This window comes from Oncorhynchus gorbuscha, linkage group LG20 (assembly GCF_021184085.1).
Source record: "Oncorhynchus gorbuscha isolate QuinsamMale2020 ecotype Even-year linkage group LG20, OgorEven_v1.0, whole genome shotgun sequence".
NCBI classification, from domain to species: Eukaryota; Metazoa; Chordata; class Actinopteri; order Salmoniformes; family Salmonidae; genus Oncorhynchus; species Oncorhynchus gorbuscha.
In genome coordinates this window covers 34,836,625-34,850,282 of record NC_060192.1, presented here as the reverse complement: position 1 = coordinate 34,850,282, position 13,658 = coordinate 34,836,625, and the positions used below count along the sequence as shown (strand labels likewise).

General features: G+C 42.4%; 1 protein-coding gene across 1 annotated transcript in view; it reads left to right on the top strand.

Moving 5' to 3' along the window:
• LOC124006900 (trophoblast glycoprotein-like) overlaps positions 1-13,157 on the top strand; it is a 38,925-nt gene extending 25,768 nt beyond the window's left edge. The window contains exons 2-4 of the mRNA XM_046317089.1: positions 6,999-7,168; positions 12,054-12,105; positions 12,206-13,157. Coding sequence (XP_046173045.1) covers positions 6,999-7,168; positions 12,054-12,105; positions 12,206-13,157 — 1,174 coding nt within the window. The remainder of the gene's footprint in view (positions 1-6,998; positions 7,169-12,053; positions 12,106-12,205) is intronic.
• The last annotated feature ends 501 nt before the right edge of the window (positions 13,158-13,658 follow it).

Sequence of the window (13,658 nt, the reverse complement as noted above, 5' to 3'; positions counted from 1 at the left end):
TAGATAGATAAATACTAGATTATGTTACTGTAGCACTGTCTAGATTGATAAATACCAGATGTGTTATTGTAGCACTGTCTAGATTGATAAATACTAGATGTGTTATTGTAGCACTGTCTAGATTGATAAATACTAGATTATGTTACTGTAGCACTGTCTAGATGGATAAATACCAGATGTGTTACTGTAGCACTGTCTATATTGATAAATACCAGATGTGTTACTGTAGCACTGTCTAGATTGATAAATACTAGATGTGTTATTGTAGCACTGTCTAGATTGATAAATACTAGATTATGTTACTGTAGCACTGTCTAGATTGATAAATACCAGATGTGTTACTGTAGCACTGTCTAGATTGATAAATACTAGATGTGTTATTGTAGCACTGTCTAGATTGATAAATACTAGATGTGTTATTGTAGCACTGTCTAGATTGATAAATACTAGATTACAGTGCCTTGCGAAAGTATTCGGCACCCTTGCACTTTGCGACCTTTTGCCACATTTCAGGCTTCAAACATAAAGATATAAAACTGTATTTTTTTGTGAAGAATCAACAACAAGTGGGACACAATCATGAAGTGGAACGACATTTATTGGATATTTCAAACTTTTTTAACAAATCAAAAACTGAAAAATTGGGCATGCAAAATTATTCAGCCCCCTTAAGTTAATACTTATTAGCGCCACCTTTTGCTGCGATTACAGCTGTAAGTTGCTTGGGGTATGTCTATCAGTTTTGCACATCGAGAGACTGAAATCTTTTCCCATTCCTCCTTGTAAAACAGCTCGAGCTCAGTGAGGTTGGATGGAGAGCATTTGTGAACAGCAGTTTTCAGTTCTTTCCACAGATTCTCGATTGGATTCAGGTCTGGACTTTAACTTGACCATTCTAACACCTGGATATGTTTATTTTTAAACCATTCCATTGTAGATTTTGCTTTATGTTTTGGATCATTGTCTTGTTGGAAGACAAATCTCCGTCCCAGTCTCAGGTCTTCTTCCAGAATGGTCCTGTATTTGGCTCCATCCATCTTCCCATCAATTTTAACCATATTCCATGTCCATGCTGAAGAAAAGCAGGCCCAAACCATGATGCTGCCACCACCATGTTTGACAGTGGGGATGGTGTGTTCAGGGTGTTGCTTTTACGCCAAACATTACGTTTTGCATTGTTGCCAAAAAGTTCAATTTTGGTTTCATCTGACCAGAGCACCTTCTTCCACATGTTTGGTGTGTCTCCCAGGTGGCTTGTGGCAAACTTTAAACAACACTTTTTATGGATATCTTTAAGAAATGGCTTTCTTCTTGCCACTCTTCCATAAAGGCCAGATTTGTGCAATATACGACTGATTGTTGTCCTATGGACAGAGTCTCCCACCTCAGCTGTAGATCTCTGCATTTCATCCAGAGTGATCATGGGCTTATTGGCTGCATCTATGATCAGTCTTCTGCTTGTATGAGCTGAAAGTTTAGAGGGACGGCCAGGTCTTGGTAGATTTGCAGTGGTCTGATACTCCTTCCATTTCAATATTATCGCTTGCACAGTGCTCCTTGGGATGTTTAAAGCTTGGGAAATATTTTTGTATCCAAATCCGGCTTTAAACTTCTTCACAACAGTATCTCGGACCTGCCTGGTGTGTTCCTTGTTCTTCATGATGCTCTCTGCGCTTTTAACGGACCTCTGAGACTATCACAGTGCAGGTGCATTTATACGGAGACTTGATTACACACAGGTGGATTGTATTTATCATCATTAGTCATTTAGGTCAACATTGGATCATTCAGAGATCCTCACTGAACTTCAGGTGAGAGTTTGCTGCACTGAAAGTAAAGGGGTTGAATAATTTAATAAAATTTTTGGATGTATACTTCGGGTCATTGTCCATTTGAAAGAACCCATTTGCGACCAAGCTTAAACTTCCTGATTGATGTCTTGAGATGTTGCTTCAATATATCCACATCATTTTCCTACCTCATGATGCCATCTAATTTGTGAAGTGCACCAGTCCCTCCTGCAGCAAAACACGCCCACAACATGATGCTGCCACCCCCGTGCTTCACGGTTGAGATGGGGTTCTTCGGCATAACGATGGTCATTATGGCCAAACAGTTCTATTTTTGTTTCATTAGACCAGAGGACATTTCTCCAAATCGTACCATCTTTGTCCCCATGTGCAGTTGCAAACCGTAGTCTGGATTTTGTATGGCGGTTTTGGAGCAGTGACTTCTTCCTTGCTGAGCGGCCTATCAGGTTATGTCAATATAGGACTTGTTTTACTGTGGATATAGATACTTTGTACCTGTTTCATCCAGCATCTTCACAAGGCCATTTGCTTTTGTTCTGGGATTGATTTTCACTTTTCACACCAAAATACGTTTATCTCTAGGAGACAGAACGCGTCTCCTTCCTGAGCGGTATGACGGCTGGTGTTTATACTTGCATACTATTGTTTGTACAGATGAACGTGGTACCTTCAGGCGTTTGGAAATTGCTCCCAAGGATGAACCAGACTTGTGGAGGTCTACAATGTATTTTTCTGAAGTCTCGGCTGATTTCCTTCGATTTTTCCATGACGTCAAACTAAGAGGCACTGTGTTTGAAGTTAGGCCTTGAAATACATCCACAGGTACACCTCCAATTGACTCAAATTATGTCAATTAGCCTATCAGATGCTTCTAAAGCCATGACATCCTTTTCTGGAATTTTCCAAACTGTTTAAAGGCACAGTCAAGTTAGTGTATGTAACCTTCTGACCAACTGGAAGTGTGATACAGTGAATTATAAGTGAAATAATCTGTCTGTAAACAATTGTTGGAAAAATTACTTGTGTCATGGACAAAGTAGATGTCCTACCGACTTGCCAAAACTATAGTTTGTTAACAAGAAATGTGTGGAGCGGTTGAAAAATGAGTTTTAATGACTCCAACCTAACTGCATGTAAACTTCTGACTTCAGCTGTAGATACACATTAGATTGTTTATTGTAGTACTGTCTCAACAGATAAACACTAGATTGGTTATTGTAGTACTGTCTCAACAGATAAACACTAGATTGGTTATTGTAGTACTGTCTCAACAGATAAACACTAGATTGGTTATTGTAGTACTGTCTCAACAGATAAACACTAGATTGGTTATTGTAGTACTGTCTCAACAGATAAACACTAGATTGGTTATTGTAGTACTGTCTCAACAGATAAACACTAGATTGGTTATTGTAGTACTGTCTCAACAGATAAACACTAGATTGGTTATTGTAGTACTGTCTCAACAGATAAACACTAGATTGGTTATTGGAACACTGTCTGGATTGATAGACAGAGGGACAGAGAGAGAGAGAGACAGAGAGAGAGAGACAGAGAGAGGGAGACAGATAGAACGTGCCTGTGTGTGTTTGTCAAGGTTATTATAGCAAACAAAAACTGAAACAAAAAAATCTATTTAGTAAACTAAAATAAGAATACAAACAAAAAACACTTCAAAAACTAAAACTACACTTAAAAAAACACGTTTCCTGGAAGATGCTTTAGGGGTTCTTCAAATTTAAACTGTGGGGAACCCCTAGAAGATCTTCAAATTTAAACTGTGGGGGACCCTCTAGAAGATCTTCAAAGAACCCATTTTAATGGATCCTCCTTTGGGGGTTAATTTTTGAACTACCCCCCTTCCCCTATTATTATTATTATGAATTATAATAAGATGCATAACAATGATAACAATAACACAATATTATAGTTCTCAGTGTTTATTACGATTTTAGTGGCAAAGCAGAATAAAATAAAATCTACATATGAGGTAAACTCCCAGCCGAGCCCCAAGTCCAGTGGCTATATTCTCTGGCATGTTGATGTTAATGTGTTGATGTTCTCCGTATTCATAGCCAGAATGATTTTACAATGCCAGGTAATCAAACAGGTTTCGTGTTATATTCAACAGAGTTGTACGGAAGGTGAAGTCTCTGAATCTCCCTCAAAAAATTGTAAATATATAGATTATTAACAAAATATGTGTCACGGCACAAAATATGTGTCCTCCTTGTCCTTGCGTTTGGGGGTCGACGTCACCGGTCTTCTAGCAATCGCCGATCCACCCTTCATTTTCCATTTGTTTTGTCTTGTTTTCCCATAGACCTGGTTTACATTCCCTCATTACTTGTGGTGTATTTAACCCTCTGTTCCCACGTCTGTGTGTGAAATGGTTTGTTGTATAGTGCCACTCTGACTGGTTCACAACGGGTTATTTTGTACCCAGATTTTGTTGTTCTGGGTGCCGAAGGTTTTGCTTATTAAACTGCTCCGGTTATTACCCAGGTCTGCTCTCCTGCGCCTGACTTCCCTGCAGTCACGCACCCCTTACAACATGCACAAAACATTATTCATACCTTGGTTTTCGTGTTAAATGTGAATGAAAAAAAAAGTTTTTATTAATGGTTTTCATACACATACCTTGTCCATAATGTATATGCCTATGGGATTTTCATTGAGGAGGTAAGGGAGGAGGATGGTAAATGTGAAACACATAACATACCAATACCACCTGACATACAGTGGGAAGAAACAGTATGTGAACCTTTTGGAAATACCTGGATTTCTGCATAATTAGGTCATAAAATTTGATCTGATCGTCATCTAAGTCACAACAATAGACAAACACAGTCTTTAAACTAACAACACACAAACAATTATAATTTTTAATGTCTTTATTGAACACACAGTGTAAACATTCACAGTGCAGGGTGGGAAAAGTATGTGAACCCTTGGATTTAAAAGCTGGTTGACTCCTCCTTTGGCAGCAATAATCTCAACCTCTGTAGTTGCGGATCAGACCTGCACAACGGTCAGGAAGAATTTTGGACCATTCCACTTTACAAAACTGTTTTAGTTCAGCAATATCCTTGGGATGTCTGGTGTGAACTGCTCTCTTGAGGTCATGCCACAGCATCTCAATTGGGTTGAGGTCAGGACTCTGACTGGGACACTCCAGAATGTCAGGTCTCTGACTGGGACACTCCAGAATGTCAGGTCTCTGACTGGGCCACTCCAGAAGGTCAGGACTCTGACTGGGCCACTCCAGAAGGTCAGGTCTCTGACTGGGCCACTCCAGAAGGTCAGGACTGACTGGGCCACTCCAGAAGGTCAGGACTCTGACTGGACCACTCCAGAAGGTCAGGACTCTGACTGGGCCACTCCAGAAGGTCAGGACTCTGACTGGACCACTCCAGAAGGTCAGGACTCTGACTGGGCCACTCCAGAAGGTCAGGACTCTGACTGGGCCACTCCAGAAGGCCAGGACTCTGACTGGACCACTCCAGAAGGTCAGGACTCTGACTGGGACACTCCAGAAGGTCAGGACTCTGACTGGGCCACTCCAGAAGGTCAGGACTCTGACTGGGCCACTCCAGAAGGTCAGGACCCTGACTGGGCCACTCCAGAAGGTCAGGACTCTGACTGGGCCACTCCAGAAGGTCAGGACTATGACTGGGTCACTCCAGAAGGAGTATTTTCTTCTGTTGAAGCCGTTCTGTTGTTGATTTACTTCTGTGTTTCGGGTCGTTGTCCTGTTGCATCACCCAACTTCTGTTGAGCTTCAATTGGTAGACAGATAGCCTTATTTTCTCCTGCAAAATGTATTGATAAACTTGGGAATTCGTTTTTACGTCGATGAGAGCAAGCTGTCCAGGCTCTGAGGCAGCAAAGCAGCTACAAACCATGATGCTCCATCCACCATACTTTACAGTTGAGATGAGGTTTTGATGTTGGTGTGCTGTGCCTTTTTTCTCCACACCTAGTGTTGTGTGTTCCTTGCAAACGACTCAACTGTAGTTTCATCTATCCACAGCTGGAGAATCCAGCTGCATTTTTGCAAACTTCAGATGTGCAGCAATGTTCTTTTTTGGACAGCAGTGGCTTCTTCCGTGGTGTCCTCCCATGAACACCATTCTTGTTTTAATGTTTTACGTATCGTAGACTCGTCAACAGAGATGTTAACATGTTCCATATATTTCTGTAAGTCTTCAGCTCACACTAGGATTCTTCTTAACCTCATTGAGCATTCTGCGCTGTGCCCAAGCAGTCATCTTTCCCTTACGGTCACTCATAGGGAGAGTAGCAACAGTGCTGAACTTTCTCCATTTATAGACAACATGTCTTACCGTGGACTGATGAACATCAAGGCTTTTAAAGATAATTCTTAATCTTAGGTCTTCTGAGATCTCTTTTGTTCGAGGCATGGTTCACATCAGGCAATGCATCTTGTGAATAGCAAACTCAAATTGTGTGAGTGTTTTTTATAGGGCAAGGCAGCTCTAACCAACATCTCCAATCTCGTCTCATTGATTGGACTCCAGGTTAGCTGACTCCTGACTCCAATGAGCTTTTGGAGAAGTCATTAGCCTAGGGGTTCACATACGTTTTCCAGCCTACACTGTGAATGTTTAAATTATGTATTTAATATAGGCAAGAAAAATACAATAATTTGTGTGTTATTATTTTAAGCACACTGTGTTGGTCTATTGTTGTGATTTAGATGAAGATCAAATCAAATTATATGAACAATTTATGCAGAAATCAAGGTCGTTCTAAAGGGTTCCCATTATTTTTCTTGCCACTGTACCTTTGTATGCTTCCTCTTCTTCCTTCCTTTCTACCTGCAGACAAAGACACAAAAGTGTGCAGTTCAGACATCTGCTCCCAATACAGCTAGCCTTCAACTTATTCTTCTAGCCTACATAAATGTTGTCCATTTTCTGTTTTGCACAAATATGAAAAGATAAATGGTATAAATGGTATCATAAAACAAAATATATATACTGTGGGGCAAAAAAGTATTTAGTCAGCCACCAATTGTGCAAGTTCTCCCACTTTCATCATAGGTACACTTCCAATATGACAGACAAAATGAGAAAAAAAAATCAGAAAATCACATTGTAGGATTTTTAATGAATGTGTGCAGCCTGATGGACCTAATTGCATTTTTGTCACTTTGCTCAACAGAGATGGAGCCACTGATGAGAGCATTTTGTACTTCAGCAAATCAGAGAGTAAAGCCATGAAGCCCCAGGACCCCAGGACCCCAGGAAGATGCCAGCACGATGAGTCCAGCAAGCAGAAATATAGCTTCCTTTCATTGAAGATTGTGTCTGAGGTCACTGTCCAGCCGAAGGGTTAACATGGGCAGGACATTAACATGTAACATGTAACATGGGCAGGACATTAAGTTCCCTGTGACCTGTGGAAATACCTGAAAGAGGTAAAGTGGGGCATGTTTACAGAATCACCTCTCCATGTAACGGTCGTCGGTGGAACAAGGATCGGACCAAAGCGCAGCGTGGTACTTGTTCCTGTTATTTATTTAAACTGAACACTATCAAAACAAAGAAACAAAAAGCACAACTGAAACAGCTCCGTCAGGTGCAAAACACACTAAACAGAAAATATATCACCCACACCACACAGGTGGGAAAAGGCTACCTAAGTATGGTTCTCAATCAGAGACAACTGTCCTACCTCTGATTGAGAACCATTTTTTTATTTTATCTTTATTTAACCAGGCAAGTCAGTTAAGAACAAATTCTTATTTTCAATGACGGCCTAGGAACAGTGGGTTAACTGCCTGTTCAGGGGCAGAACGACAGATTTGTACCTTGTCAGCTCGGGGATTTGAACTTGCAACCTTTCAGTTACTAGTCCAACGCTCTAACCACTAGGCTACCCTGCCACACCAGGCCAAACACATAAACATAGAAAAAGGAACATAGACAACCCACCCAACTCACGTCCTGACAATACTAAAACAACGACATAACAAAAGAACTAAGGTCAGAACGTGACACTCCAGTTCTGACAGGCAAGGATGGTTGTTTATAGAAGTTTTCAGGAGGCTGCAGTGGATGCGATTCCTCATCCTACAGTTACAAATAACAACAACTCCCATTCAGAATATTAAGTAGCAGCCTACCTGTTGGCTCTTGGTCGTTGTCGCCTATACTTCTCCTTTAACTTTTAATTCCATCATTTGAATTTTAATCATCTTCCATTGATTAGACATCTTCTAATTTTGCCACACAATGGAGGCTCAATGACTGTAGCCTGTTGCCGCTTTGATGACTTGTGATTGGCCAACAACAACAAGCTCCATGCACCACTCTGGTGAAAAACAAGAGCAGCAGCATTATTATAAAATCTCTCTCTTTTTATGGCTTTCCTTCAGTGATCCCTAATATTCTGAACCGGTCTCTCCATATATTCTAATGTGTCTGTCGAGGAAAATGCGAATTAAAAGGTACAGCAAATGTAAAAGGATGGCTTTAGATAAATGTACTGAAAACCCTAGAAATCCACTCAAAGACGATGGCCAGAGCGTACCAATGATGTTGCAAAATTGTTTAAAGATAGACTCAGCGATATGACCTAGATGCAGAAAGTAAACTGTATAGTGGGTCAATTTCCGCAACAACTAAGAGCATTGATGCGCAAGGCTCAACTTCTCTGCTGTGTTGGTGCCCTGGCTACCACGATGTAACAGCGTGACGCGAACCCGTGCATGTATCAATGTCTTCGGTGCTGCTCGTGGCAACTTTATTTCGCAGATGCTAGCTTTAAGTCAATAAATAATAGTTTTAAGTCAAAGTCTGACATATTTGAGGAGACAAATCCGAACTGCCCACTTCTTGCAAATCCATGTGAATGGGGTGTCTTTTCCTATGATATTTTGCACAAATTCATTTCAGCCTAAATTTTGTTTCGGGGCTGGGTTTTATTTGAATGTTACCACCCACCAGCATGACACTGTTTATTAATCAGAAACAGCTTCAAAGTTATTTCTCTTCGTGACTGAGTTGAGACAAACAGCCTTGTGTCCCACTTGGCCGCCTGAATAGCCTGCTAGCAGCCTACTAAAGGTTGTACCGTATCCAGAACAACGTAGAAAAACGCATATCAGCTATCTTTCAATAGTTATCCATATTACCGGAAATTAATCTAATTATTTCTAGCTATTCCTATGGCGGATTCAAGGCCACAATATATGGAAGACGCTTAGGGCTCTGGTCAAAAGTAGTGCAATGTAGGTTATAGCTATTTGAGATGAAGAGTGGAGCTGCTGATATCTTATCCTGTGGTCTGGGTGGAGGCTGCTGTCCGTGGTTCTGAATCCTTCTGAAGAGTTCTTTGTGTTAGTCTAAATTCATTTGTAAAAAAATAACAATAATTCAAATAGCAATCGACACAAATGGTTTTGTTAACAGAAATAACCCAGTAGGATTTAGTAGCTGTAGCTCTAGTGGATAAATTAATAAGCAATCTGGTAAAAGTGTGTTGCTCCACTCCAGAAGCACAATGATAAATCACAGAGCAGTTGGTTGAAGCACATTAAACAGGACTGACTACACAAAACAAACACACACACACACACACACACACACACACACACACACACACACACACACACACACACACACACACACACACACACACACACACACACACACACACAACACACACACACACACACACACACACACACACACACACACACACACACACACACACACACACACACACACACAAAAACAAAACAAAACAAACACACACACACACACACAAAACAAACACACACACACACAAAACACACACACACACACACACACACACACACACACACACACACACACACACACACACACACACACACACACACACACACACACACACACACACACACACACACACACACACACAAAACACACACACACACACACACACACACACACACACACACACACACACACACACACACACACACACACACACACACACACACACACACACACACACACACTGGCCGGCATAATCACACCACACACACAAACACTTGGCCAACGTAATTACCGCCACTGATTTGCAACAAGCAAGGGGCCGCTGTAAATCCGTGGCCATTATAATTGAAGTATGATGCGAAATGGAATTTACTGTAGCGCTTCTCAGAGAGGCTGCCAGCCAGGCGGTAAGTGTACGCCCGCCACCAGTGGCGTAGATGTCCCTGATGTACTGCGCTCTTTCACCCCGATCCCTAAATCTTACCGGGTGGGACAGGCACGAGGTGAGGGGGCATCTCTCATCGAGACACCAGACCCAGGTTTTACGAATTATATGACAGTATTTAGCCTCGTTTATCATTAAGGTGATCCACAGAGCTGCGAGTGTGTGTGTGTGTGTGTGTGTGTGTGTGTGTGTGTGTGTGTGTGTGTGTGTGTGTGTGTGTGTGTGTGTGTGTGTGTGTGTGTGTGTGTGTGTGTGTGTGTGTGTGTGTGTGTGTGTGTGTGTGTGTGTGTGTGTGTGTGTGCCAAAACTACTGGGCCCGTATTTATAACGTTTTTTCAGAGTAGGAGTAGGAGTCTAGGATCAGGTCCCCCCCTTCTTATTCATTAGCCTAGGATTTAAAATGCAAAACGTATCCTATATCAGCCCTCCTAATCTGTGAGCTTCTATGAATACTGGCCCTGATGCACCCTGATGCACCCTGATGCACCCTTATGCACCCTGAGGCACCCTTATGCACCCTGAGGCACCCTTATATAATAAGAGAAATAGGGCTGTTTTAAGGTTATCTAAAATGTGACAGTTAAAACTCACCTTGCTCAATCTCAATACATATTGGACTAAATGAACAGTTAGTAAAATCACGTGGGTAATCTATAGTAACAGAGAATAGATGATTAGATTATGTCATACAGATAATCAATAGACTATGGGATGACCCCAGAGTGTCTATCCTATACTCTACAGTCAACAACACATGTAAACACGATATCCAGTATTCATGGCCAACTCGTCCGTTTATACCAAACAGTCTATGAAAGTTGGGACATTGTTTGTGGCACAGTCATATAATGGCTAATCACTTTTCAAAGCAACAATTGAGGTGCTCTTTAAAGCAATAGCATAACAATTGGGCCTACACTGCAGCAGCAACTGACTGGCATTTGACAGAAAGGCAGAAGACTAGCATCTGTGATAGTAGGCTAGTGGCTGTGAATAGTAACAGGCTAGGAGGCGAAGGGTTGAAGTGATAGCACTCTGCTGGCTGTTTTAAATTAGGGTGTCTATCCAGGACCAGTGTCAACTGTCAAGTCTCCTCTTCTGGTAATCTAAAATGAGTCTCTCTCTCTCTCTCTCTCTCTCTCTCTCTCTCTCTCTCTCTTTCAGAGAGCTCAACTAAAGTGTTTAGTGAGGTTCTCTCCATCACAAGTTGAGGTGGGCTCGGGAGATTTAGAATGCAACTGTATGTTTGTCTGTGTGAGTCTGTGAGAGTGCCACAGGAATTTCTCGCCTGTCTGTCTGTCTGACTCACTAAACGAGACGTCAAAAACACATCAGAGAGAGAGAGAGAGAGAGAGAGAGAGAGAGAGAGAGAGAGAGAGAGAGAGAGAGAGAGAGAGAGAGAGAGAGAGAGAGAGAGAGAGAGAGAGAGAGAGAGAGAGAGAGAGAGAGAGAGAGAGAGAGAGAGAGAGAGAGAGAGAGAGAGAGAGAGAGAGAGAGAGAGAGAGAGAGAGAGAGAGAGAGAGAGAGAGAGAGAGAGAGAGAGAGAGAGAGAGAGAGAGAGAGAGAGAGAGAGAGAGAGAGAGAGAGAGAGAGAGAGAGAGAGAGAGAGAGAGAGAGAGAGAGAGATAGAGAGAGAGAGAGAGAGAGAGAGAGAGAGAGAGAGAGAGAGAGAGAGAGAGGGGGAGAGAGAGAGAGAGAGAGAGAGAGAGAGAGAGAGAGAGAGAGAGAGAGAGAGAGAGAGAGAGAGAGAGAGAGAGAGAGAGAGAGAGAGAGAGAGAGAGAGAGAGAGAGGGGGAGAAAGAAAGAAAGGTAGGGGAGAGAGAAAGGAGCTGCTGTCCGCGCGCCCAAACTCGCAACCTCTTCCTCTTCCACTCATTTGGAAAGAGAAGGAACATGAGAACGAAGAAGAGTAAAGACTACTGAGTTGGTTTTTTGTCATTCAACTGACCGAAGAGACTACTTCACCTGTGATTAACAGAGACTGGAGTGTGTCCGGTCTCCCTGTAGGTTTGGACCTCTACTGTAAAAATGGGAAGGAAAACGACATGGAAGTGTTACTGTGGGGACGTTTTAGGAGGCGTTCTTCCCATTCTGAAAGGCCCGTGTCTTTGTTTATCAGCGGCGCTGTTTGTCTGTTTGTTGTTGTTTTCTTCTGTCAGAGCAGAGTGTCCATTATCCTGTATCTGTGCAAGAGACTCCGGGACAGTAACCTGCCGTGACAACGAGGACACCGAGTTACCGGGAGACATACCGGAGTGGGCGACCACGTTAATACTCAGGGGGAACAACATCTCAACCTTACCGGGTGGAGGGTTCTCCTCGAATAACGGGACAAAACTCGAGCTAACGACCCTCTCACTGTCACATAATGGAATCATGGTGATCGAGGCTGACGCTTTCACAGGACTCCCACGGTTGAGTTTGCTGGATTTGAGTCACAATCGTTTGATGTACATCTCAGACCGGGCGTTTCACAGTCTGCAGGAGCTCCGCTCTCTTTACCTGAATGACTCCCTCCTCGCACCGGCTGTGGCGCAGCTCTCCAATGCATTGCATGGAGACATTTTATGCAACCTCCACCGGCTGGAGCTATCTGGCAACCGGTTGAAAACCATACCCATTTCAAGGTTGGATACATTCAACCTTCACACTTTAGTTTTAACCAATAACTCAATTGAGAACATTGGTAAAGAGGACGTCTCCAGTTTGTACCGCCAAAAGCAAGTGCGCGTCTATTTATCACTGAACCCGTTCAGGTGTAACTGTGAGCTGGAATCGTTCTACTTCTGGTTAAAGAACTCTTCTCAGTGCGTGGACACCGCGCGCCTCCTGTGCGCCGAGCCCGATGCCAAGAAGGGGATTCCAATAGAGTGGTTACGCGGTGAGGACGTGGATTGTCTCAATGAGAACCTAGAGGCGGTGTCCTACGTGTTCCTAGGCATAGTCCTGGCGCTGATCGGCATAGTATTCCTCATGGTGCTCTATCTAAACCGGAGAGGAATCAAACGGTGGCTCAACAATATCCGCGATGCGTGCCGCGACCAGATGGAAGTGTATCATTACCGGTACGAGCAGGACTCCGATCCCCGGTTGGCTAACGTCGCCGTTTAACGTTCAATGTTCACTCGTCAATCTATGCCATATATCCACCATTTTTTAAAAATATACAGAGTAAACTGTCCTTGAACTGATGAACTATTAGTATCGGTTTGTTATCAGCTGTAGTTGTAATAATGCTTGTCACATGACGTTGGAAAACAACAGACTTGGCTATTCAAAGGCGACAATAAGCCCACGTTGAAGAGGTGGCAATACCATCCATATTGTACGTCTACTTGAATGTACACAGTCTGTAAATATACCATTTACAACACAAAAGAGAACATGCTTATCTTCCACATGAGAACATGAGACTTTTAAAACATAAATGTACTGAGCCGCCTGCATAACTTAGTTGAATCATGCACTAACTTCACAACAGAATACATCGTTGGAGTTCCTTCTACAGATCATTCTGAACTACCATATCAGTATGAAGATATTGAAAACTGACTGTATAATCTGGAATTACAGTAGAAAAAGGTCTCTATTATTAAAAACCAAACTGCATTT